Source organism: Ictidomys tridecemlineatus, chromosome 6, assembly GCF_052094955.1.
Source record: "Ictidomys tridecemlineatus isolate mIctTri1 chromosome 6, mIctTri1.hap1, whole genome shotgun sequence".
NCBI classification, from domain to species: domain Eukaryota; kingdom Metazoa; phylum Chordata; class Mammalia; order Rodentia; family Sciuridae; genus Ictidomys; species Ictidomys tridecemlineatus.
In genome coordinates, this window is record NC_135482.1 from 62,507,062 (window position 1) to 62,530,109 (window position 23,048).

Consider the following 23,048-nt stretch of genomic DNA (forward strand, 5'->3'; position numbering starts at 1 on the left):
AAGACCCTTGCCATAATTAAGCTTCTCTTTTTGTCAGAAAGATTATTTTTTTTTTAACAAAAAAATGTCAACACAATATCAGGGGGACTTCTGCAGAGAGCACTGTGGTTTGAAGCTTCCTCTTTCTTGTAAATGCCAGGTTTGCAGACAACCTTGCCATCAAGGTTGTTGTGCAAAAAGATTTTACCTCTATTTTCTTGGTAAAAACTTGTAAAACCCCTGTCTGGCCTAAGACTATGGGACAAAGAGTATGTTTCCTCCCACTATCATGCAATCATCCAAGATGTTTAGGCATTCGCCTCTCTGAACCGCTATAGCTTAAATAAACTGGCCTCTTGAAAATTCCTCAGATGTCCAGCCTCATCCGTCCTCCATTACTTGGACATTAGCTTTCTCACCTGTAAAATGGGGATAATAATAGACCTACCTGGTGAGGCTGAGAGATTTAAATGAGTTAATACATCAGAACCACAGCTGGCCCAGAGTCAGTGCTATCTAAATGTGGCTCTGGTTCTTAGCTTCCACCATGACACAAAGCATGACTGGGACCTTGGCCTTCCCATGATTTGAGCAGTTTGGGGATTATGGAAAGTTCAGAGCTTCAGAGCAAGCACCCTGTCTAGCAGTCATCACCCACATTTAACCCATTTAGAAGAGACTCCCTGGGAGGCATCCAGGTGTTTGCCTCATGTTCTGGGGTTGGGGAGGCTCTGAGGGGGAGAGGGAGAGGGAGGGCTCCACCAGCACTCAGCATGACCACCCCTCAGTAGGTGTGGGTGGATGGGCCCTGGGCATGTGAATGGGTCCTTCTGGCTGGAGAGAAGGGTTAAGCCTCAAAGGCTCTGGGAACTCAGGGGCTTGTGAATGGACTGAGCAAAAGATGGGAGCCTTGGAAGACAGTCTCAGAGGACAGGGATTCTGTGGGGAGCTGGCACAGGGCACGGTGGGTTCTGAATGGGGCAGGTGGAGTTGTGTTGTTTGTATCCTTACATCAGACAGTGGAGCAAGGGCTGGGGAGGGAGGCAGGACAGAAAGCATTCCCATCTTTCCTTCCTCTGTGGTCAGCACTGCCCACAGGCGGGTGGCACCTGGGGTCCTGGTGTGGCAAGTAATTTCATGCTGCTTTGGCTCAGAGCCCTCTCTTCCCTGGAAACCCAGGTGCCAGAACTCGTCAGAGCTCTGTACAGGGAAGGGGCAGAGAGTAGTAAAATCACTGTCAGTCTGCCCCCTCCATCCTTAAAGCCCTCAGGAGATTGTTCTCTGAAGGGGACAAGAGACTGCAGCCTCAGAGTAGAAGAGAAATGGGCCTTTGCTGAGGCCAGGCATGGCACCATAGGACAGTAAACAGTGTGCAGGGCAGGCCGGGGACTAGACCTGTCTAATCCCAACTCGCTGAGAGCTTTGGGGCCACGTCTTCACCTCTCTGGACTCAGCCTCCTCCTCCACAGATGGATCACTGGGGGACTGAGATTTTTTTTCTGAAACCAAGTCAGGCAGGATGCTCTAACCTAGCCTTTGCACAGCCAGCCATGTCACGAGCGGTGTTAGTCAGGGTTTTCCGGGGGAACAGATCATTAGAATACATATAAAAGAGAAGTTACTGGCTTGGCTTCCATGATCAGACACAAGGAGTTCTGCACTGGAGCTAGACATGGTGGCACACACCTATTATCCCAGCAACAGAGAGGCTGAGAGTGAGTGAGGCAGGAGGATTGCAAGTTCAAAGCCAGCCTCAGCAACTTAGTGAGGTCCTAAGCAACTGAGTGAGACCTTGTCTCAAAATTAAAATAATAAAAAGGGCTGGAGATGTGGCTCAGTGATTGAGTGCCCTGGGTTCAATGCCTGGTACCCCACCCTCACCCCCGCCCTGTCCCCCAATACAGTTCACACTGGCAGCCTTCATGCTGGAAAGCAAGGCTAAAGCTTGGCCCAGCCAGTAGCGGCTCAGCCCAAGAAGCTGGAGGTGTCAGAACAAGAGGGACTGAAGACACAGTCCTGTTTATCTTTAGAGGTTGACAAATCTGGAGTCTGATATCATGGGCAGTGCCAGAAGCAAAAAGAGCCTCTATTCAAGAAAGATCAAGCATGTGCAGAGTCCCAGCTACCCGCTTCTGCTTTTTCATTCCACCCAGCCCCCAGTCTATTGGACAGTGCTATTCACGTTCAGGGTGGGTCTTCTCCACTCAGTTGGCTGACGCACAAGCCAATCTTCTCACAGACACACCCAGAAATGTCCTAATCGACTTGATAATGAAGATTAGCCATCATAGGACAGTGTGGGTTACCATCCTGAGCCTAGCAAGGAGATCCAGGGAGGGGACTTGGCCCTGTCCTCACCTGGCATGTAGGAAGAAAATGGGGGACAACAGAGAAAAACAACCAAAGTCCAGAAGTGCTCACTGCACACCCCACATTGCTCAAAGCATACAAGATCCAATGATTGTTATGAGGCTTTGTGCATGATCTCTTTCCTCAGCTCCTTGGACATTGTGTGGACAGTGAGCAAGTTCAGTCAGTGGTCAAACTTGTGAAATGTGCAAACCAGAGCTGAGTGACTGCAGAGGGCAGGACCACGGCTGACAAGACGTCCATCTGACCTGAGGGCTGCCCACACTCTCCGGTGTTTCCTGGCATCCCCCTGGGAAAGCTACCATTTTCACCCTCAGTGCTGTCATCTGCTGACCTTTCTTCACCCTTCGATTATCACTGTCTGTACTTACTCAACCACATGTCAATGGAGCTCATCCAAAATGGAAGGGAAAGCCATGGAATTGAGAGTCTGTCCTCTCTGCCTGCATCTCAGAATGAGGAAGTGGTCAGCCAAGCAGAAGCCCCCAGAGAAGGCAGCTCCACTTCTACCTCTGCCTTCCCATCCTGAGCTGCAGCTTCTGGGAAAGGAAGGAACATGGGGCAGGTAAAGAATGAGGACAGGCCTCCTTCCACGCTTCTGACCCCATGGGGACACAGCCTGGTCCAAAGGAAGTGTGGCCTTGCCTCCACTGAGGAGGAAGGCTGCAATCCCAGACTCCCAGGTGCAGTTGGACCCACCTGTGAGGACCAGAGCAAACCCTAAGAAAATGGTAAAGCTCTTCTTTGCAAGTTCACAATTACAGATGTATCAATGATGTTAGGGCAGTTCCTGACACATTGTAATTCCTATGTGTTTGTCTAAAACTGAAAACCACCCTGTATGGAAAGCAAAGCCCAGAGGTTTTTGCTGTACAGGTATATCCTTTTCTTAGTCCCTCTGACTAATTAAAGTATTTGTTGATTTCCAGCCCATAGTTTCAATCAACCAAGGGGGATTTTCAAGAACTTGGTATGCATTGGCAAAACACCCTTCAAATGAGAGAAGAACATTCCGCAGACCTGCAGGGGCCTGTTGAAGGGAAGCTGGGAGCTCTGCTCTGCAGCTCTGGCTCCACAAGCACCGTCGCCTGCTAGCTCTGAGGGAGGAGGCCAAGGCTGTGCCCCACAGCCCCCTGTGTGTTCACCCCACAATCCCAGCTCAGCCTCAGCCAGCTCCAGGTTAAAATCCCAGCCCACGCAGCCTTTCCTTCTAACTGTGGGTCACAGGGAAACTGTGTAGTGAGAGTCCAGGCAGTGTGTCTAGGGTGCCCTGGCATTCCAGAACATTTCGAGGATTGGCTTAGGACTAAGACAGAGCCCAGAGCGGGATCACAAGCTTTTGTATCTGTGCTGTGACCCACATTTACGTGAACCACCTGTGTGAGAAAACTCAATCCCTGCTTTCTACTCTAACTCCATAATGGCAGCTGGGAACTGCCTCCAAAGCCCACCTGAGCCAAGACCGAGTGGTTGCTTTACTTCTGGAATCTGTGTTTCTACCCAGGCCTGTTTTCAGACTTGGAGCCTGAGAGTCCTAGAGAGGCTAGGTGTGGTTCCCAGCACCCTCTGGCTACCTTGGCTGAATGAGGGAGGGGTGGTACATCTAAATTCCCAGATCCCCAGAGGGGCCTGTTCCCCAGCTCCCCGCAGTCCTGAGAACTCAGCTGAAATTGAAGCTGGGCCCGAGTTGGGGTAAGGGCAGGACTCCTGTAGCTTTGGGTGGAGATAGGAAAATTCTTCCCTCAATTCCTCCCCGAGGGTAGGGCTTTGTGGAGAGTTGTCTGGGGCTGGCACACCGCTTTATCTGCCCTTCCCCATCCTGCAAATCTGGCTCCAGGCTCCCAGATGGGGTTGCCAACCATAGCCCAATGAATAGGTGACTCACAACTCAACTATTGTTCCTCAGTTTTTGTGTGGAACATGCATAGGGTGGAAGAACTGCAGAGATAAGGATATTACTGCTTTCTTTCCTCCTGGAAGGGACATTGAGGCAGGGGCTACACATGAGAGCCCTCAGGGGGCTTAGATGCGGGATGCTGTCAGGTCGGGGATAGGAGAAGGATGGAGGGAAATTCAAAAAACGGAGTCATGGCCTCTGTCATCAGAAGGTGCTCAGTCTGCAGGGGACAAAAGACTGGCCCTGTAGACTGGACCCAGAGACAGAAGCAGGTGAGCAGGACTCTGGGACTCAGCTAAGCACTGGGGACCTTGAAGGGAGGAGTGGATAGAGATGTCTGTCCATACAATTCAGAAAAGTTTTATGGATCAAGACTGGGCTGAGTGTGTGTGTATGATGCCAAGTCCCTAACCTTGGGACTGTACTGTTTGGGCAGGCCTGGAGGACATCTGCAAAACCATGATTTTGGGTATTGTTTTCTATCTTCTATCTTCCACCAAAGATATACAGACTGGGGTGTGGGCTCCAAGGAGAGTCCTGAGCTGGTGTTGAAGATTTTACTTTTCCTCCTTGCCTGTGGCCTATATTTCCTGCTGCCTGGGAAGTGTTGTCCAGAGTCTATGTTTCCCACGCTTCTCCATGAGGAATGCCAAGGAGCCATCTTATTGCCTCTTTCTCTGGGGACACCAGCCAGGCAGCTATTAGAGAGATCTGTCAGTCCTGCCCTCATTTTGCTGACAGTGGGAACAATGCCGGGAGAAGCCCAGTAGCATGCCTGACCAAGTCTTGGTAACTCCCTCTGGGGTGCCCAGCTAAGGAGCTTGGAGACTCAATATAATCCCTCCTTTCCTGTCACAGAGGTTGGAGGCTGGGTGGGGCTCCCCTCTGCAAGGGCTGGGTGCCCAACTCCCCACGGGGGCTTCTCCATTACCTACACCTGCCCAGGTCTGGCAGGGTGGGAGAGCTGCCCTGCCTGGAGGTTCCCACCAAGTCAAAGGGACAGAGTGCTGCTTCTCCCCAACACTCCCTGCTACAGTTACTTGCCACCCACACACCAATGGTCTCTGTCATCTGGATCTGAGCTTGGCACATTGTAGCCATTCTCAAACTGGCCAGAATGCATTCCTGTCCTACCTACCAAGTCCTCTTTCTTTACAACCCAGCTGGGAGGAGGATGAATGGGGAGAAGAGAATGTCCCACTGTCTCAGGAAGGGTGGGGCTTCCCCAAGGGCAGTGGGGACTGTACCCAGGACCTGTCTGTCTGTGTGTGTGTATGTGTATGTAGCAGACATGCCCTGATAGTGATCTTCCAATGAAGGGGCGGGACTCCCGCTAGGAGCCCCCAGACACTTGCTTCAAGCTGGGACCTATTGTATCAGGGCTGAGGCCCCAGATTAGTCTCGGGACACTCACGCCTGCTCTCGGCAAGGCCACAATGTATGAAATTGGTGAATTCAGTAACATTCATTTCTGAGAGTCTCGGAAATGTTCCAGGGAAAGAGGCATGCAAACCTCATTGTCTAAGTCCTGAGAGACCAGCTCTGGCCAGTGTCTGTCTGTCTGCAGAGACTCATCTGTCAGCTGCTTTCTCTCTGGTGAGCAATCACCATCTAGCACGGTAGAATTGCTTTCCCACAGCCTTGGCTTCCTTGTATTCAACCACAGTCCCCGTCCAGATATTTCTGAGCCTGGGCGGGTCCCGATACCTTTGCTCTTGGGAACATGTCCCCTCTGGCTTTGAACCTGTTGCCCCGGTACCCCTACTTCTGGCTGCAGCCAAGGGGGCCCAAACTCTTCACAATTTAAGCACTGTCCTGACAGAAGGTCCCTACTTGAGGGGAGGTAGAGATGTGACGCCCACTCAAGTTTGTAGCCAAAAAGAGAGGGTGTGGCTTGGGACAGACACTTGCTAGAATCTGACCACAATCCCCTTCTTCCACCTGGCACCCAAACTGATCAAGTAAACTGTGCAGAGGTGATCTTAGGGAGCTCTCCCTAAAGCAACTATTGGGTTATTATGCCAGCTGCCTGGTCCCCACACCTGCTCTGATTAGGCTCTCTGGTAGGACAATCCACGACTTAGAATTCCATTTTCTATTCTTTTGGCCCCAAAGAAAACTTTGGGCTAGAGCTTACAAAAAAAGCACAGCGATTCCCGCTGCTTGGAACAGAGCGGTTCGCCGTTATAACAGGTCGGCAGATCCTCGACATGTTTCTGATGAGATTAGAAGCTCCTGCAGGTATGTGTTTGTGGCAGCCTTCAGCCTGTATCAACAGATTCAATGACTCATTTCTTCCCTCCTGGAATAACTGAGAGCTTGCTGGAACACACCTGGGGGGCTGGGGGTGCTGCTGGGGAACCGACAGAGCAGTTCCCCGTGAAGAGGCGTGATTTCCAGCAGAATTTTAAGGCTTTTTTAAGGACTGGGTGGAATCTCTGGGTTTGCAATGTCCCTTCAGGGTCTTAACGGGGACAAAGAGCAAGGGAAAGGACAGACACAAAATGCTGAGTTAGGAGCAGCTGTGGAGGGAGAGACCTGGCCACAAAGAGGGCAAGGTGGTCTATAGCCAGGTTGAGGATTCCCACATTCTCTATTTCTGGAGTCTGGGACTTGGGAGCACTTTTCTGGCTTGAACCTTGCAGATAAATCTGTCCAATGGGCTCTGAGATAACTGGACCTCCCACAAGAAAGAACTTATGCAGAAAAGGACTGGACTCTCTTTCTCCCTCTGGCACATACACAAGCTATAAGGCCTCAAAAGAATCGCCTTTCCAAGAGCTCAAGTCCCTGTAGCAACTTCCCACCTAGCAAAGTGTTAGAAGAGCATATCACTGGCAGGTGGGGGACTCGCTTTGTCCCCCACCTCCTCCACTGATGGACAGTGTCCCTGAAGCTGGAAGGTCAGCATGCACTATGCTGAGATGGTGAACAGTGTCCTCAGTCTGCCCTAGGACAGTGGCCATGGCCAAATGACCCCTTACTTTCTGGAATCCTTCTTGGGCTGTCCACAGCCCCCAGGCCCCATGGTGAAGAGAGACTATCTGGCAGCATGGCCGACTTGCTGCCAAGAGATCAGTGCTGCAAGGCAAGGTTATTTCTAACTGAGCAGAGCCTGCCAGGAAGAAAGCATTTGCGCCCCGCACCATAGTGCAGGTGTGAGGGGTGAGCTCACAGCTGCCCCCCGGGCACGCCCAGCCCACTTAATCATTCACAGCCCGACAGCTCTCCCGCCCAGCCCAGTTCTGAGGGGATAAAAAGGGGCATTGCAGTTCCTGGGGAACAGAGCCACCCACTGCGTCCTGCTGTGCTCTGTTCTCTCCAGCACCTCCTGCCCCACTAGTGCCCTGTACTCTTGCTCCACCAGGAACAAGCCATCATGTCTCGCCAGTCGAGTGTGTCCTTCCGGAGTGGGGGCAGCCGCTCCTTCAGTGCTGCTTCTGCTATCACCCCGTCTGTCTCTCGCACCAGTTTTACCTCCGTGTCCCGGTCCGGGGGTGGCGGTGGTGGCAGGGTCAGCCTTGGGGGTGTTTATGGAGCAGGTGGCTTTGGCAGCCGGAGCCTCTACAATCTGGGGGGCTCCAAGAGGATTTCCTTCAGCACTAGCGGTGGAAGCTTCAGGAACCAATTTGGTGGTGCTGGAGGCGGCTTTGGCTTCAGAGGTGGAGCTGGCAGTGGATTTGGTTTTGGCGGTGGAGCTGGTGGTGGTGGCTTTGGGCTCGGTGGTGCAGCTGGCTTTGGTGGTGGTGGCTACGGGGGCGCTGGCTTCCCTGTGTGCCCCCCTGGAGGCATCCAAGAGGTCACCATCAACCAGAATCTCCTGACTCCTCTGAACCTGCAAATCGACCCCACCATTCAGCGGGTGAGGACTGAGGAGCGTGAGCAGATCAAGACCCTCAACAACAAGTTCGCCTCCTTCATCGACAAGGTAAGACATGACCCTTTCCAAAAACCTGCTGAGAGTCTTGAATAAATGCCAAAGAAGGAGGAGAGAGGGAAGAATTTTCAGGCTTTGTGCAAATACCTTGATATTTTGCAGAGGTTCCCATTTGCTCCTGAGTCCTGCATTTTGGGGCCCCTTTCTTAGTTAGACTGGCAGGCAGAGCCTAATTCTCATTCAAAGGTGTTCCACAAAGGGCTCCATGATTACTACTGCAGAGAGAGACAAGCTCTGTGCCCCACTGTAACACGGCTGAGGCACAGGAAGGCAGATGTGTTCACCTGGTGGCAGCCCGAGTGCCTTCAAGGCTCTCAGCAGGAGGCCACCCACAGCTCCAGCCAGCTCTTCCAGGTTTTTCCTGGGCCCTGCAGGATGGGCCCATCTTCCCTAGAGGAAGGAGGTTGGGTACTTCACTCTGAACCTCCCTTCTGAGACCCAGGAGGGCAGGGCACATGGAAAAGTTAAGGGGACGCAGGTGACATACAAGAGTGAGGAGAACATGGAAACAAAAATGCAAGCTTTTCTTTCTTCACACTCTGCTCCCCTCCAGGTGCGCTTCCTGGAGCAGCAGAACAAGGTCCTCGACACCAAGTGGACCCTGCTCCAGGAGCAGGGCACCAAGACTGTGAGGCAGAGCCTAGAGCCTTTGTTTGAGCAGTACATCAACAACCTCAGGAGGCAGCTGGATGGGATCCTTGGGGAGAGAGGCCGCCTGGACTCAGAACTGAGGAACATGCAGGACCTGGTTGAGGATTTCAAGAACAAGTGAGTCAGGGGTGGGTGGAGACAAGGGCATTGATATCTTCTTTGTGCCAGATCAGTTTGTAACCAGCCTTCTGCTTATGCCTTACTAGACGCATATACCTTCTGTAGATAGCTACAGTACTTAAAAAGAAAATCCTAGAATCCCAGTCCATATTTAGAAAGTTCCAACCCCAGGCTAAGTCAGGCACTTAGCCAACAGTCAGAGCCAAGGGCACAGCAGCCTTGATACCACCTGGTGAAATGTGCCAGCCTATCATCCTTGGTCCCTGGGCTTTCCTCCATAGTCCTCCCAAAATATACGGCATGGACTTTTGGTGGCTTCCCTTCAAAGCAAGAACTGATCATGTATCCCAATTTGGAGGCTCAAACAATTTCCTTAGTCATATGAACCAGCTACTTCATGGTTTTGTTTATGTTTTTAAAGGCTCTGAATGCTGACAAAATCACTAGAAAAGCTGACTAGATATGATGTTGAAGGGAAACAGCATGGTTTTTCCACAGGAATAGTCTAGAAGCAACTGAATTATAGTGATAACAGACTAAGTACCTGGTAGACAGTTACAGAAATGGCAGCATCCTAATAGGTAAGGACCTTGCCCAGGGCTCACACTACTCCATCCACTCCCTCTCTGCCTATGAGATACAAGAAGTCCTTTCCAATGTGAAAGTAGGCTCACATTGTACAATAAAGACCCCTCCAGTGTCCCTCATTATCTGACAAATTCTTCCTGTCCCTTTCACCACCAGGTATGAAGATGAAATCAACAAGCGTACCACCGCTGAGAATGAGTTTGTGATGCTGAAGAAGGTGTGTGTGGTGAAGGGAACCTGTAGTTTGGGGCAGGCACTCTCCTGGGGTGGAGTCATTTAAGTCAGGTGGACGTTTTGTGATGCCAAACACTCCCATTTTCCCAGGATGTGGATGCTGCCTACATGAACAAGGTGGAGCTAGAGGCCAAGGTTGATGCCCTGATGGATGAGATAAATTTCATGAAAATGTTCTTTGATGCGGTGAGAAACTTACTTAAATTTTTTTATATGGGTGGTTATTATTTTTTTCCTCAAGTTTTTGCCCCCCAATAAATAGAAGATTTGAATGGAACTGACATTAAGAAAATGCAAAATCAGATGACTGACTTCAAGTCTCCCTGCAGGAGCTGTCCCAGATGCAGACACACATCTCTGACACATCTGTGGTCCTCTCTATGGACAACAACCGCAGCCTGGACCTGGACAGCATCATCGCTGAGGTCAAGGCCCAGTATGAGGACATTGCCAACCGCAGCCGAACTGAAGCTGAGTCCTGGTACCAGACCAAGGTGGGTGCTCTAGCAAATGTCTCCGGAGTGAGGGGATGGAGCTGTGTCTCAGACTCTAGGCCACGACCATGCTAAGGAGGTGGCTCCTGAGGTTTGCTGAGGCCAATTGGTTGAGTTATGGGAATAGTTATGGTTACATTTTCCATACAAACTCAAGAACCTGAAAGAGAATGTCATACCAGTGTTTCTAGGAGAGCAAAAACAGTAGAGAAGAAATTATCTGAGACCAATTTCACTTGAATCAGCCTGACCCATGCCACCTCTTGGTAGTTCCTTTCTGTGAACTTGGAGAAAGTGCTTTCCACCCTCATGTAACAGGATCTTTCTTTTTTTCTTGGTGGCCTCAGTATGAAGAACTGCAGCAGACAGCTGGCCGGCATGGGGACGACCTGCGCAACACCAAGCATGAGATCTCTGAGATGAACCGGATGATCCAGAGGCTGAGAGCTGAGATCGACAATGTCAAGAAGCAGGTAGGATGAGGTGAAAGAGGGCAAGGAAGAGGCTTTGAATGAGAGACATATTTTGTGTTCCTCTTGCTAAACACCCACACCCACCCACCCCACACACACACACGCACAGCAATGTTCTATAACTCCTCATGACCAGGATAGATGCACCAGTTCTCTCTGGAGCTCCAGATTGATTTGCTTGACCTAGAATGTCAAAAAGAGACACCCCGGGCCCAGCTCAGTTACACAAGTGTCCCCACTCTTCCTTCCCCCTTGCAGTGCGCCAACCTGCAGAACGCCATTGCCGATGCGGAGCAGCGTGGAGAGCTGGCCCTCAAGGATGCCAGGAACAAGCTGGCAGAGCTGGAGGAGGCCCTGCAGAAGGCCAAGCAGGACATGGCCAGGCTGCTGAGGGAGTACCAGGAACTCATGAACACCAAGCTGGCCCTGGACGTGGAGATCGCCACCTACCGCAAGCTGCTGGAGGGCGAGGAGTGCAGGTGGGCTGACTGTGGGCCCAGGATGGCCTCCCATTTGATGAAGTGGAGCTTCTCCACTACAGGGTGTAAAACACACACACACACACAAGTGACCACACCACCCACCCATTTCAACTGACACATGAGCATATTGTAGGTCTCAACTCACTTTTCTGGCTTATTCCCCACTACCAATATCACTGAGTGCTGCCTCCCTCCAATTAAGTAATTTCAGAAAAGTGACCTGAGTATTGTCCTCTGCCTGCTTTCTTTCATGGCTTTGGAGACCTCAGTGCCCGAGCCACACCCACCTTCATTCTAGTCTTTCTGATTCTTTAAGTACTTCCTCTTGCCAGAAGCCTTTTCTAATTATTCCAGCTGAGCTAAGCTTGCCTGCCTTTGGATTCTCAAACTACTCTAGTTTCTTGAATCTCGGACACTGTCCATTGCCTACTTTCTGTCCAGGCCGAGTTCTATCACAGAACGTAAGCTCCTCCAAGGCAAAAACTGCTGTGTGCGTACTCTTATTTCCCACAACCTCTTACTCATGCTTTTGGTAAAATGGGTGGAGGACAATATGAATTATAATCTTCTTTTGACAATCTGTTGTCTGGTTAAACCCTGTTCATTGGAAAGTCCCTTCAGAGGGCTCCCTCTTCCTCTAACTTCGTGGTCTTTTGGGGATGCAGACCCTAGCTCTGGAATGACCTCTAATCACAACTATGGGATGTAGCCACATAGACTAATGCTATCTTTGGGGAATTTTTAATTCATTCCAATTTATTTTCTTTTAGACTGAGCGGAGAAGGCGTTGGACCAGTCAATATCTGTAAGTAACTTTGAGCAGACATTCACAATGATGATAATATAGGATACCTGGTGCTAACTCAGAATCTGCTGTTTCTAGATACCAGACATCCCCTTCCCCAATATTTGGTTATTAACACACCTAGTGAAAAGCAAGTGATGCAGGGGACAGAACATAGATTAGGACATGAAGCAAAGTAGCTTGTGTCTTTTCTCTTAAAAGGGAGGTCATGTGGCATATACATTTTGGACCCTGTACCTACCTCTGGAGTACCTAGCGCCATGCTTTCATCTTATGTCCACCTGCTTTCTGTGGGGGATGTTAGCTAAATGACAGTTCTTCTGGGCCTCTTGTGTGATTCTGTAAGAGCGACCAGAGGTAGTGCTCCATTAACTGGCAGGATCAAACAGGCTGGCCCTGTAGAATCAATCTGAAGATCAGTAGTCTCACTCATTTCTCCTTTCCCTGCAGCTGTCGTCACAAACAGTGTCTCTTCTGGCTACGGCGGTGGCAGCGGCTTTGGAGGAGGCAGTGGCTTTGGAGGAGGCCTTGGTGGAGGCCTGGGCGGTGGTCTTGGTGGAGGTGGCGGTGGCTACTACTCCAGCAGCAGTGGGGGTGTTGGTCTGGGCGGTGGGCTCAGTGTGGGGGGCTCTGGCTTCAGTGCCAGCAGCGGCCGAGGGATGGGAATGGGCTTTGGCAGTGGCGGGAGCAGCGGCTCCAGCGTCAAATTTGTCTCCACCACCTCCTCCTCCCGGAGGAGCTTCAAGAGCTAAGAAGAGCCCACTGCAGGTCACCGCCTCCCAAGGGCAGCCCCAGCGATGGAGCCGCCTCTGCTAAGCAGTTGCCCAAGCCAAGTTTTCTCTTTTTCTGGAGAGTAGTCTAGGCCCAGTCTACTGCAGAACCACATTCTTTGTGGACCCAATTCCCAGTCTCTGGTCTCTCATGTCACAATTCTATATTTTGCTTCAAATCAGTGTTTAGTTCCCTGTAACATGGTCCTTGGGACATAAAAATCTAAAGTTTTCCACCATCTAAGCCAGCAAAACAGAATCCCCACCCCAGTGCCCACCCCAATTTTAACCTGGTTCTGAATACCTCCAGAGTGTGTTCAATAAAATGCTTTTCTAATATAAGCTATGGTGCAGAATTGTTTTTTCCAGGTCTTCCATCAGCCTAGAGACCCCTGAGGGTCAATCTGTGAAGATGTGATGGTCATTTAATGGTTCACAGGGAGGACAGGATACCTTGGAGGGACAGTAACCATCACAGGTGGTCCAGAGACTCCATGAGGCATTAGGGGAGGTTGGTAAAGCCTCTGCAGTGGAGGAATCAGTGCAGGGCACCAATGAGAATGTCTAAGATTCATTGCATCTTTGACAGATTTTAGAGCTTTTTGCCAATATGCAAATAAGGGCACTTAAGTAACATTGGTAAATGAAAAAAAATGTTGCCTTCAGAACTCAAAAAGCCCTAAAAGATATTGTGTCTCCTTTAATATTGTAGGTGTTGAGACGGTCAATAGCTGTTACATGTCAATGTAATTTCAGGTATTTCACCAAGGTGGCAGGATCTTATACTGTGTGGGAAAATGGCACACCATCATTAGGGAAGCTTCTTTAGGAGTGTTTATATGTCCTTAGTATTTGTATAAAATGAACTCCTTTGGAGGAGTCTTCCTCCGTGTCAATCATATCCATGATCCTAGACAAAGTCAGGTGCACGCAACATCTTGCCTGCAAAGACTCTATGCAATGACCAGGCTATTGAGGTGCTTCAGATATTTGAAAAAGTCATAGTGTGTCCCTTCAGAGGTGATAACTATTAATGGACACTGAGTAGAATATTACCAGCCAAATTCACAAGCAGGTGCTGATTATATACAATGATTTCAATAATGTTGTATATGGAATCATAGATGTGACCATTGCATTAAGGTTGTGGTAATCCACCGTGAGGCACAATTCATTATTTTCAAGTTTAAAAATAGGCCACATTATATTATTGAATGAAGAATCAGTGGGTGTAATCATCCTTTCTCTAAGTATATCCTGTACAATGGGATGCACTCCTTGAAGGCCTCATTTTAATTTACATTTGGCATATTAACTATTTTAACTGGGGGAAGATCTACCAAGTCCAATTTTGTTAAGCCACTTTGTAGGTGCCAAGGACTTAGTTAAACTTTAATTTATTACTCATGGACCCAGACTGTCCGTGTTCAATATGGGGTTTCTTAGGAGATGGTATGGTCATGGAGAATGAGCATGAGAATTTCTCTCTCACCAAAATGTAGGAGTCAATAATTCTGATAACTAAGTTAAGGTGCCTCTGTTCTCTATTGTATACTTGTAAACTTCCTCATGGGGCACCTTGTTTAAGCTTAGTGGGATCCCCAGGTATAAGTGTAATTTGAGCTCCAGTAAGGACTAAGGTTTGTCAATGTTTATTTCAGCAGATGTAAATGTAAATTCAGAACCTACATAGAAATGGCCCTAGGTTAATCTGCACAACTTTTAAACTTTTTGATGTATAAACTATTAAAAATTTTACTTAAAGAATAATTTGGGGGCTGGGGTTGTGGCTCAGTGGTAGAGCACTTACTAGCATGTGTGAGGCCCTGTGCTCAACCTCAGCACCGCATACAAATAAATAAAATAAAATATTTTTAAAAAATTTTTAAAAAGAATAATTTGGATTGATTTCCAATTGCATCAAATTATGGATTTCGGTTTCAATTTTTCCTCCTTATTTCCATTTTCCTTCTTCTTTCCTCTTTCTCTTTTCTTTCCTTCCTTCCTTCCTTCCCTCCTACATTTTTGTGAGAAAGAAATTCTCATGCTCATATTTATAAATGTCTTTGTCCAGAGACCTTCTAATCAGTATCATTAGGGCAAGGAGTCTCCCTCCTGGAAATAGCTAACTCCTTGGTTGTGCCACAAAGATACCATGTGTGTTTTCCCCTGTAGCCCAGAGGATGAGGCTCTTTTCTGGTAACAGAGGTTTAGGAAACAGTAGCAGCAGCCGAGGTGTTTTATAGGACCCCCCAGTTCTAGGAGTATGGCCCCAGCATGCTGTACAGTAACTTATCTTCCTCTGCATGGACAACCACTTGATGGGGCCATATCCAAATATTGCACAGGTTATCAATCTTTTCCCTGCACATTCCATAAAATGAGGGCCAGCACCTGCTTAAGACATACAACAAATAGTCATAGGCTAAGAGTCATTCTCCTGAGCTTAGCATCAATCCTAGTTTGTACTGGGATTGAGAAACACAATTCAATATGAGACACACAGACAGGTCTGGGCTGAGACACGGGACTTGAGGCCACTCTCAAAAGAACTCCAATCCCATACTCCTGTCCCTAAATGCTAGTTACTGAGAATTCTAACTTGGGTCCGTCACAATCTAACAGAGGCTTAGTAGAACTTGGTAAATGCAACCTTAGTAGAACTTAGTAGCAACACACTCAGAGCGCAAGCTCACAGCAGGCAGCAACACAGCCCCAAGAGGCCAACTGTCACACAGCAGTTCAAAGTACAGGCCCATGAGTAGATACATAGCCAGATGTCAGCCAGAGTAAGAAAAGAAAAACCCCAGTGCTGGTAAAGTTTGGGGATGATAGTTGGAGGGGCGGTCGCCAATCCTCTAAGTCACCCCAGCCCTAAAGCTTTTGCCTAGTGATGTGCTAAGCAGCAAGACCTTTGTTCAGCGGCAAACACCCATGAAAACGTGTTCAAAACTGGATCAGGGACAAGCAACAACTCTTCTTCATCTGTCAAAGAACTGAGGTTTGGGGGCAAACCACTACCCTACCAGATTGGAGAGAAAGACAGGTAATTTTAGAGAATCCCAGCTTACCAGAGCAGAACTCACCATAGGAACTCAGATCTGGCAGGAAAACCTACACTGTATGTGTCAAATTGCTGGTGACTCAGTGTGGCTAAGTTTTATAGTTAAAATTCCAGGGTATCACAGTCTTAGGGGAGCACCCTTACTTTTATTGACTTCCAGGGTGTCTACTGTGTCCTCACAATGAAGATCAAAGGAAAATCCCCTTATGCTTCCAGCAGGGGGAGTGGAAAATGAATCACTTTGAAGTAACCAGAGCCTTCTGTTTTCCACAGTCTGCCCTGTGTATGAACTATTTAGCCACAGCCTAACCTGCCAAGGTCTATTAGAGACCAATTTACCTGGGGTAAGCAAAACAAAAAAGAATACTAAACAAACACTAGGGACCACTGTTATCAGAAATATTGAATCTGATTAATGGGCTAATTACAAGACTGGACATAGTTGAGAGAAGAATTTGAGCTTGAGGATACGACAACAGAAACTCACAAAACAGAAAAGAAAAAAAGACTCAAAAACATAGAACAGAATATGCAGAAACTGTGGCTGCAAGAATATACAACAACAAAGGGTTCAATACGTGTGTAATGAAAATACTAAAAGAAAAAGACATAGGGAAAGGGACATGAGAGGTACTGGAGGGAGTAATGACTGAGATTTTCCTAAAATGAATGTCAGACATTAAATAACAGATCAAGGAAACCCAGAGAACATTAAGCAGGAGAAATGTAAACACACACAGGTTCATGAAACAATGATGCCCACACATATTTCAAACTTCAGAAAATAAAAAAAAATAAAGAAAAAAATCCTGACAGAAACCAGCCGGAGAAAACAGATTCTCTATAGAGAAGTAAACCTAAGAACTACATCCACCTTCTTCATAGAAATCATGCAAACAAGAAGAGAGTGGAGTCAAATATTTAGTGTTGAGGGATAAACCACCAATCTAGAACTCCAGATCTTCTAATTTATTCTTCAAAAAGTGAAGGAGAAATAAAGGCTTTTTTTAAGAAAAGCAAACATCAAGGGTATTTGTTGCCAGTGGTCCTGCCGTGTGAGAAGTGTTAAAAAATGTTCTTCACAGAGTAGGAAATGATATAGGTCAGAAACTAGAATCTACGTATAGAAAGGAAGCACATTACAGAAGAAATAAGTAAAGCAAAGTTAAAGTTTCTTTTTACTTGATCTAAAAGTTTGTTTAAAAGTATAATATGAAGCAAAAGCCATCAGAATGGCAAAGAGAAAAGATGAAATTTCCATTATAGCTGGAGACTTCAGTATCCTCTATTTTCCATTTTTTCTATTAGAAAATATTCATTTTTATTTTCTTCCTTTTCATTTTAAACAACATAATAATTTACATATTTATGGGGTAAATATTATGATATTTTGATATAGATTTATAATGTGTACTGATCAAATCAGTTAACAAGCATTTTCATCTCCTTATCATTTCTTTATGTTTGGATCCTTCAAGTTTCTCTCTCCTAGTTCTTCATAAAATATGTAATAGGTCATTATAAACTATAGTCACCTTGTTAGATTATTAGGGGTGTGCCCTGGAAGGGTATGTTTAGTCCCTGTCTTCCTCTGCCACTCCTGCTGCTTTCTCTGTCTGTCTCCTGGGTGTCAGGAGTGGAGCAGCCTTCCCCTTCCATGCCTTTTCATCATGATATTCTCCCAAACAATGGGGCCTGCTGACCACAGACTAAAACAGTGAGACAAAATAAATCTTTCCTCTTTAGAGTTGTTTCTCTCAGGTATTTGTCACAGCAACAAAAAGCTGAACAACACAGTAGGTACCAGGTTTCTCAGTACCATTTATGAAGAGTCTGTCCTTTCTTCCAAGTTTCAGTGCCTTTGTCAAACTAACAGTTGGCTAAAGTTGCATAATATTGATTTTCTATTAGAAAAGCAGTCAATCAACTGTGTATGATTAAATCTTTAGAGTATTGCATCCATCAAGAGCAAGATACACATCCTTCACAAGTTCATATAGAATTTTTGCCAAAATAAGCCACATTCAGGACCATAAAACACACCTTAACAGATGTAAAAGAATAGAAATCACACAAAGTCTACTCTTAGTCCACAACGGAATTACGCTATAAATTTGTAACAGAAAGATAGCCAAAAATACACTGACTTTTAAAAATCAAGCAACACACCTCTACATAACATGGGAGTCTAAAAAGAAATCTCAAGAGAAATTAAGAAAATTTTTTTTGGAATAAATGAAAATAAAAAACAACTTATCAAAATAGACCAGAAGCAATAGAGGGAAATTTATAGCACTGGACACATAAATTGACAAGAAGAAAGATCTAAAATCAATAACCTAAGTTTTACCATTAGAAAACTAGAAAAAGAAGAACAAATCAAATTCAGAGTAAGCATAAAAAAAGACATAATAAAAATTAAAGCTGAATTAAATTAAATTAAAACAGGAAATTGATAGAGAGAAAACAAAGTACTGAAAAGCTGTTTTTTTCACAAATATTAATACAATTGATAAAGTCTTTCAAGTCTAAGAAAAAAGAGAAAAGACACTATAGATCCTATTAAAATGTTATTAAAGAAACACTATGATTAGCTTTGCTCATAAATTTGATAACCAAGAAGAAAGAGACCAATTTCTTTTTTAAAAAAAAAAATTTTAGTTGTAGATAGACAATATCTTTATTTATTTATCTTTATATGGTGCTTAGGCTCAGACCCAGTGCCTCACACATGCTAGGTGAGTGTTCTACCACTGAGCCACAACCCCAGCACCCCCGAAAGAGACCAATTTCTTTAAAGACACAATCTGTTAAAAGGCACACATGAAGAAGCAGACAATTTCAATAATCTATTAAAGAAATGCAATCAGTAATGATAAATGTTCCAAAACAGAAAGTGCCACGCCCAGATAGGTTTACTGATGAATTGTACCAAACATTTAAGGAAGAAATTACACCAATTCTCTATAATCTGCACTTCCTATCTCATTCTACAAAGCAGCATCATTCTAATCCTCAAACCAAAGAAATTGTAAGAACAGGAAACTATGGACCATTATCTCTCATCAATATAGATGTAAAACCAACAATGCCTAAAAAAATTATATACATCACGACCAATTGAAATTTACTCCAGGAATGTAAGCCTGGTTTGGTATTTGAAAATCAATTAATGCAATTCTTCACAGTAACAGGTTAAAGAAGATTATAAATAGGTGTGCAAAAACATTTGGCAAAATTCAACAATATTCATAAAAAAAATTCTCAAAAAGCTAGGAATATTGGAGAACTTCCTCAATTTGATAAAAAGAACATCTACAGAAAACCTACATTTGACATCATACTTAATGGTGATAAACTAGCTTTCACACTAAGATTGAGAATAAGGCAAGAATGTCCCTTGTCGCAACACTTCTTTCTCTGTCTTTCTTTCTTTCATCAAGCTGGGGCTTAACCCAGAAGTACTCTACCACTGAGCCACATCCCCAGCCCTTTTTTATTTTTTGTTTTGAGACAAGGTCTCACTAGGTTGCTAAGGCTGGCCTTCAACTTGTGATCTTCCTTCCTCAGACTCCCAGATTGCTGGGATTACAGGCGTACACCACTGTGCCCAGCTTCACAACTCCTTTTCAACATCAGCTAAAAGTCCTCCTGGTAAGTGCAATAAGATAAGGAAAAAAAAAAGTTATAAAAATCAGGAAAAAAAAAACTTGTTTGCGTAGCATGATTATCTGTGTAGAAGACTGTAAATATTAAAAAATAAATTCCTGAAGCCAATAAGTGATTATAACAAGATTGCAGGATAGCATACAAAAGTCAATCATTTTCCTTTATATTCTCAATGAATAATTGAAATAAAATTTATAACATCTATTTACATTAAAGCACTGCAAAAAATGAAATATTTTGTATGAATCTAACCTAATGTGCACAGATCTTTATGAGGGAAAAGTGAAAGAAGTCAAAGAATAACTAAAAAAGTAGAGAGAAATTCCATGTTCATGGAGAGAAAACATAATATTACCAAGATGTCGGTTTCTTCCTAACTTAATCTATAATTAATGCAATCCCAAATTCCCAGAAAATTATTTTGCATATATTGACACAGAGATTCTCAAGTTAAGAAGAAGATAAGAAGAAGCAAAGACTTAGAATAGTCCAGCACAATATTAAAGAAGAAAAAAGTCAGAGCTCTTACAAAACTCAGCTTTAAGATCTACTATGAAGCTAAAGTAGTCAAGAGAGTATGGCATGGAGAGAGAATTGACCAACAGGTCAATGAAACATAATATAGAACCCAAAACTAGCCCCGCAGAAAAATAGTGATCTGGTTCTTCATAAAGAGGCAAAGGCAATACAATAGAGCAAAGAGAATTTGCACCAGATGGTGCTGGAACAACAGATATCCACCTGCCAAGAAATTAATCTAGACACAGACATTATACCTTCCACAAAAATTAACTCAAAGTTGATCATAGCACTTAATGTAAAATGTAAAATTATGGTAGCCCTAGAAGGAAGAATTTATGGTTTGGATCTGGGATGTCTCCCAATGTCTCAGGTGTCTAGAGGTGGGACATTTCGGAAATGATTGGATTGTGAGGGTCCTGTTCTCATTAGTGGATGTCATGGTTTAGATGTGAGGTGTTTCCAAAACCTCATATGTGAGTCAATGCAAGAAGATTTAGAAGTGAGATGATTGGGTTATGAGAGTTTTAACCTAATCAGTGAATTAACCCCCTGATAGGGATTAACTGGATGGTGACTATAGGCAGGTAGGGTGCGGCTGGAGGAGTTGGGTCCCTTTGGGTGTGCCTTTGAGGTTTATTTTGACCTTGTTGAGCACAGCTTTCTCTCTGCTTCCTGGTGCCATGTTCCCAGCTGCTTTCCTGTGACACACAAGCCATGGTGTCCTGCCTCACCTCAGGCCCAGAGGAATGCAGCCAGCCATTTATGGACTGAGACCTCTGAAACTGTGAGCCCTGGAATAAATTTTTCCTCCTTAAAATTGTTCTTTTTAAGTCTTTTGATCACAGCAGTAAAAAGGCTGTCTAAAACAGTGAATTAATCCTTTGATGGCCAAATGGACTACTGAGAGGTAGGACCTAGCTGGAAATGGGTCACTGGAGACATGCCCATTATATCTCTTTGGGCCTTTTTTCCTCCTCACACCCCGCTTTCCATCTTCCGTGAGCTGAGTAACTTTATCCGCCATATCTTTCCACTGTGATGTTCTTCCTCACCCCAGGTCCAGAGCAATGGAGACAGCCAGCCATGGACTTGAACCTCTGAAACTGTGAGCCAAAATAAATATTTCCTCTTTAGAGTTGTTTTACTCAGGTACTTAACACAGCAATGCAAAACTGACTAACCCCGAAATGTAGGAGAAAATCTACATGATTTGGGGTATGGAAATGACTTTTTAAATACAATATCAAAGTATGAACCATGAAAGAAATAATTGGTAGATGGGACATCATTAAAATAGAAACTTTTACTCTGTGAAAGAAAACGTTAAGAGAATCAGAGTCAAGCCACAGAGTGAAAGAAAATATTAGTAAAAGACGTGATAAAAGATATAGACTGTTACTGAAAATGTACAAAGAACTCTTAAAATCCAACAATAAGAAAGAAATTAACCCAATTACAAAGTGGGCCAAAGTCCTTAAAAGATACCTCATTGAGGAAGGTTTCTATATGACAAATACACATATAAAAGATGCTCAATATCACACATCATCAGAGAACTGCAAATTAAAACAACAATGAGGTGTCACCATACAACTGGCAGAATGGCCCAAATCCAGAACATTGGCAAGCTATGGAACAGCAGGCTCTCATGCATTGCTGTGGGGATATAAAATCATACAGCCACTGTGGAAGAGTTTGGCGGTTTCCTACAAAACCAGACATACTCTTACCATACAATCCAGCAATCACACTTCCTAGCATTTATCCAAACGGGCTGAAAACATATGCCAGCAGAAAAACTTGCATATGACTATTTATAGCACCTTTATTCCTAATTGCCCAAACTTGAGAGCAACCAAGATGCCCTTCAGTGGTGAATGGATGAACACATTGTGGTACATTCAGACAATGGACGTTAGTTAGCATTAAGAAAAAAATGAGCATCGGCCAAGAAAAGACCTGGAGAAAACTCAGATACATATTATTGAGTGAAAGAAGCCAATCTGAAAGGCTGCACACTGTATGATTCTAACCATATTGTATGCTGAAAAAGGCAAAACCATTAGAGACAGTAACAAGATCAGTGGTTGCCAACTGTTAAGGGAAGGAAGAGATGAATAGGCACAGCATAAAGGAGATATAGGTCAGTGAAACTATTCTGTATGATATAAATGGTAGATACACATCATTATATATTTTTCAAGACCTATTGAATATACAACAACAGGAGTGAGGCCTAATGACAACTACGGACTTTGGATAACAATGACATGACAGTGTAATAGATTCATCAGTTGTAACTAGGCACCTCTCTGTTAGAGGATGTTGAGAGTGGAGAGGCTATGCATGTGGGGCAGAGGATATATGAGAAATTGCTGTACTTTCTGTAGAATTTTGCTATGAACCTAAACTTGCTTTAAAAAAAAGAAAGTGTCTTTTTAAAAATGGTACAACTACTTTCAAAAACTATTATATATTTGTCTTTTATGCATCAATTCCATTTTAAGCATTTACAATAAATAACTTAATTAAATGAAAATATATGTCCACATAAATGCTCATAAGTATATTGATCTCTTTTATTCAAGGTAACAGGAAATTGGAAAACTTTTAGGAACTTATCAGGAGGAATAGACAAACAGATTATAAATTATGGCATATTCATCTAATGACACACCACTCAGATATAAAGGAGAATGAGCTGCTAATACCCTCAAATCCTAACAGATGTCAAGAACATTTTGTTGAATGAAAATGTCAGAATATATATAATATATATATATATTATATAATATAAATAAGATATATACTGTATGATCCTTAGGTGCAAAAATCAAAACACTATTTGCTGGGCCAAGCAGAATTCATGGGGAGGGGTACAAAGGAATTTTCTGGAGTAATGGGAATATTCTGTATTTTGATAATATGTGAGTTAGAGAGGTGCGTGGATTTGTCAAAATAGACTGAACTTTATACTTAATATCTGTGCATTT

The 23,048-nt window shown here is 44.8% G+C and overlaps 1 protein-coding gene across 1 annotated transcript; it reads left to right on the forward strand.

Moving 5' to 3' along the window:
* Nucleotides 1–7,512: 7,512 nt before the first annotated feature.
* Krt5 (keratin 5) lies at nucleotides 7,513–13,142 on the forward strand. Its single transcript, XM_005324992.4, has 9 exons — nucleotides 7,513–8,174; nucleotides 8,737–8,951; nucleotides 9,699–9,759; nucleotides 9,867–9,962; nucleotides 10,106–10,270; nucleotides 10,618–10,743; nucleotides 11,002–11,222; nucleotides 11,996–12,030; nucleotides 12,481–13,142. Exons 1-9 carry the CDS (start codon nucleotides 7,626–7,628, stop codon nucleotides 12,780–12,782), a joined length of 1,770 nt encoding a protein of 589 aa, XP_005325049.1. The 5' UTR covers nucleotides 7,513–7,625; the 3' UTR covers nucleotides 12,783–13,142.
* The last annotated feature ends 9,906 nt before the right edge of the window (nucleotides 13,143–23,048 follow it).

What these genes read in the sequence shown, in the direction of transcription:
- Krt5 (XM_005324992.4), top strand. Translation starts at nt 7,626, where the DNA reads ATGTCTCGCCAGTCGAGTGTGTCCTTCCGGAGTGGGGGCAGCCGCTCC. An exon ending in TCGCCTCCTTCATCGACAAG is followed by an intron (nt 8,175 to 8,736) that starts GTAAGACATGAC and finishes GCTCCCCTCCAG; the next exon opens with GTGCGCTTCCTGGAGCAGCA. An exon ending in CGTTGGACCAGTCAATATCT is followed by an intron (nt 12,031 to 12,480) that starts GTAAGTAACTTT and finishes CTTTCCCTGCAG; the next exon opens with CTGTCGTCACAAACAGTGTC.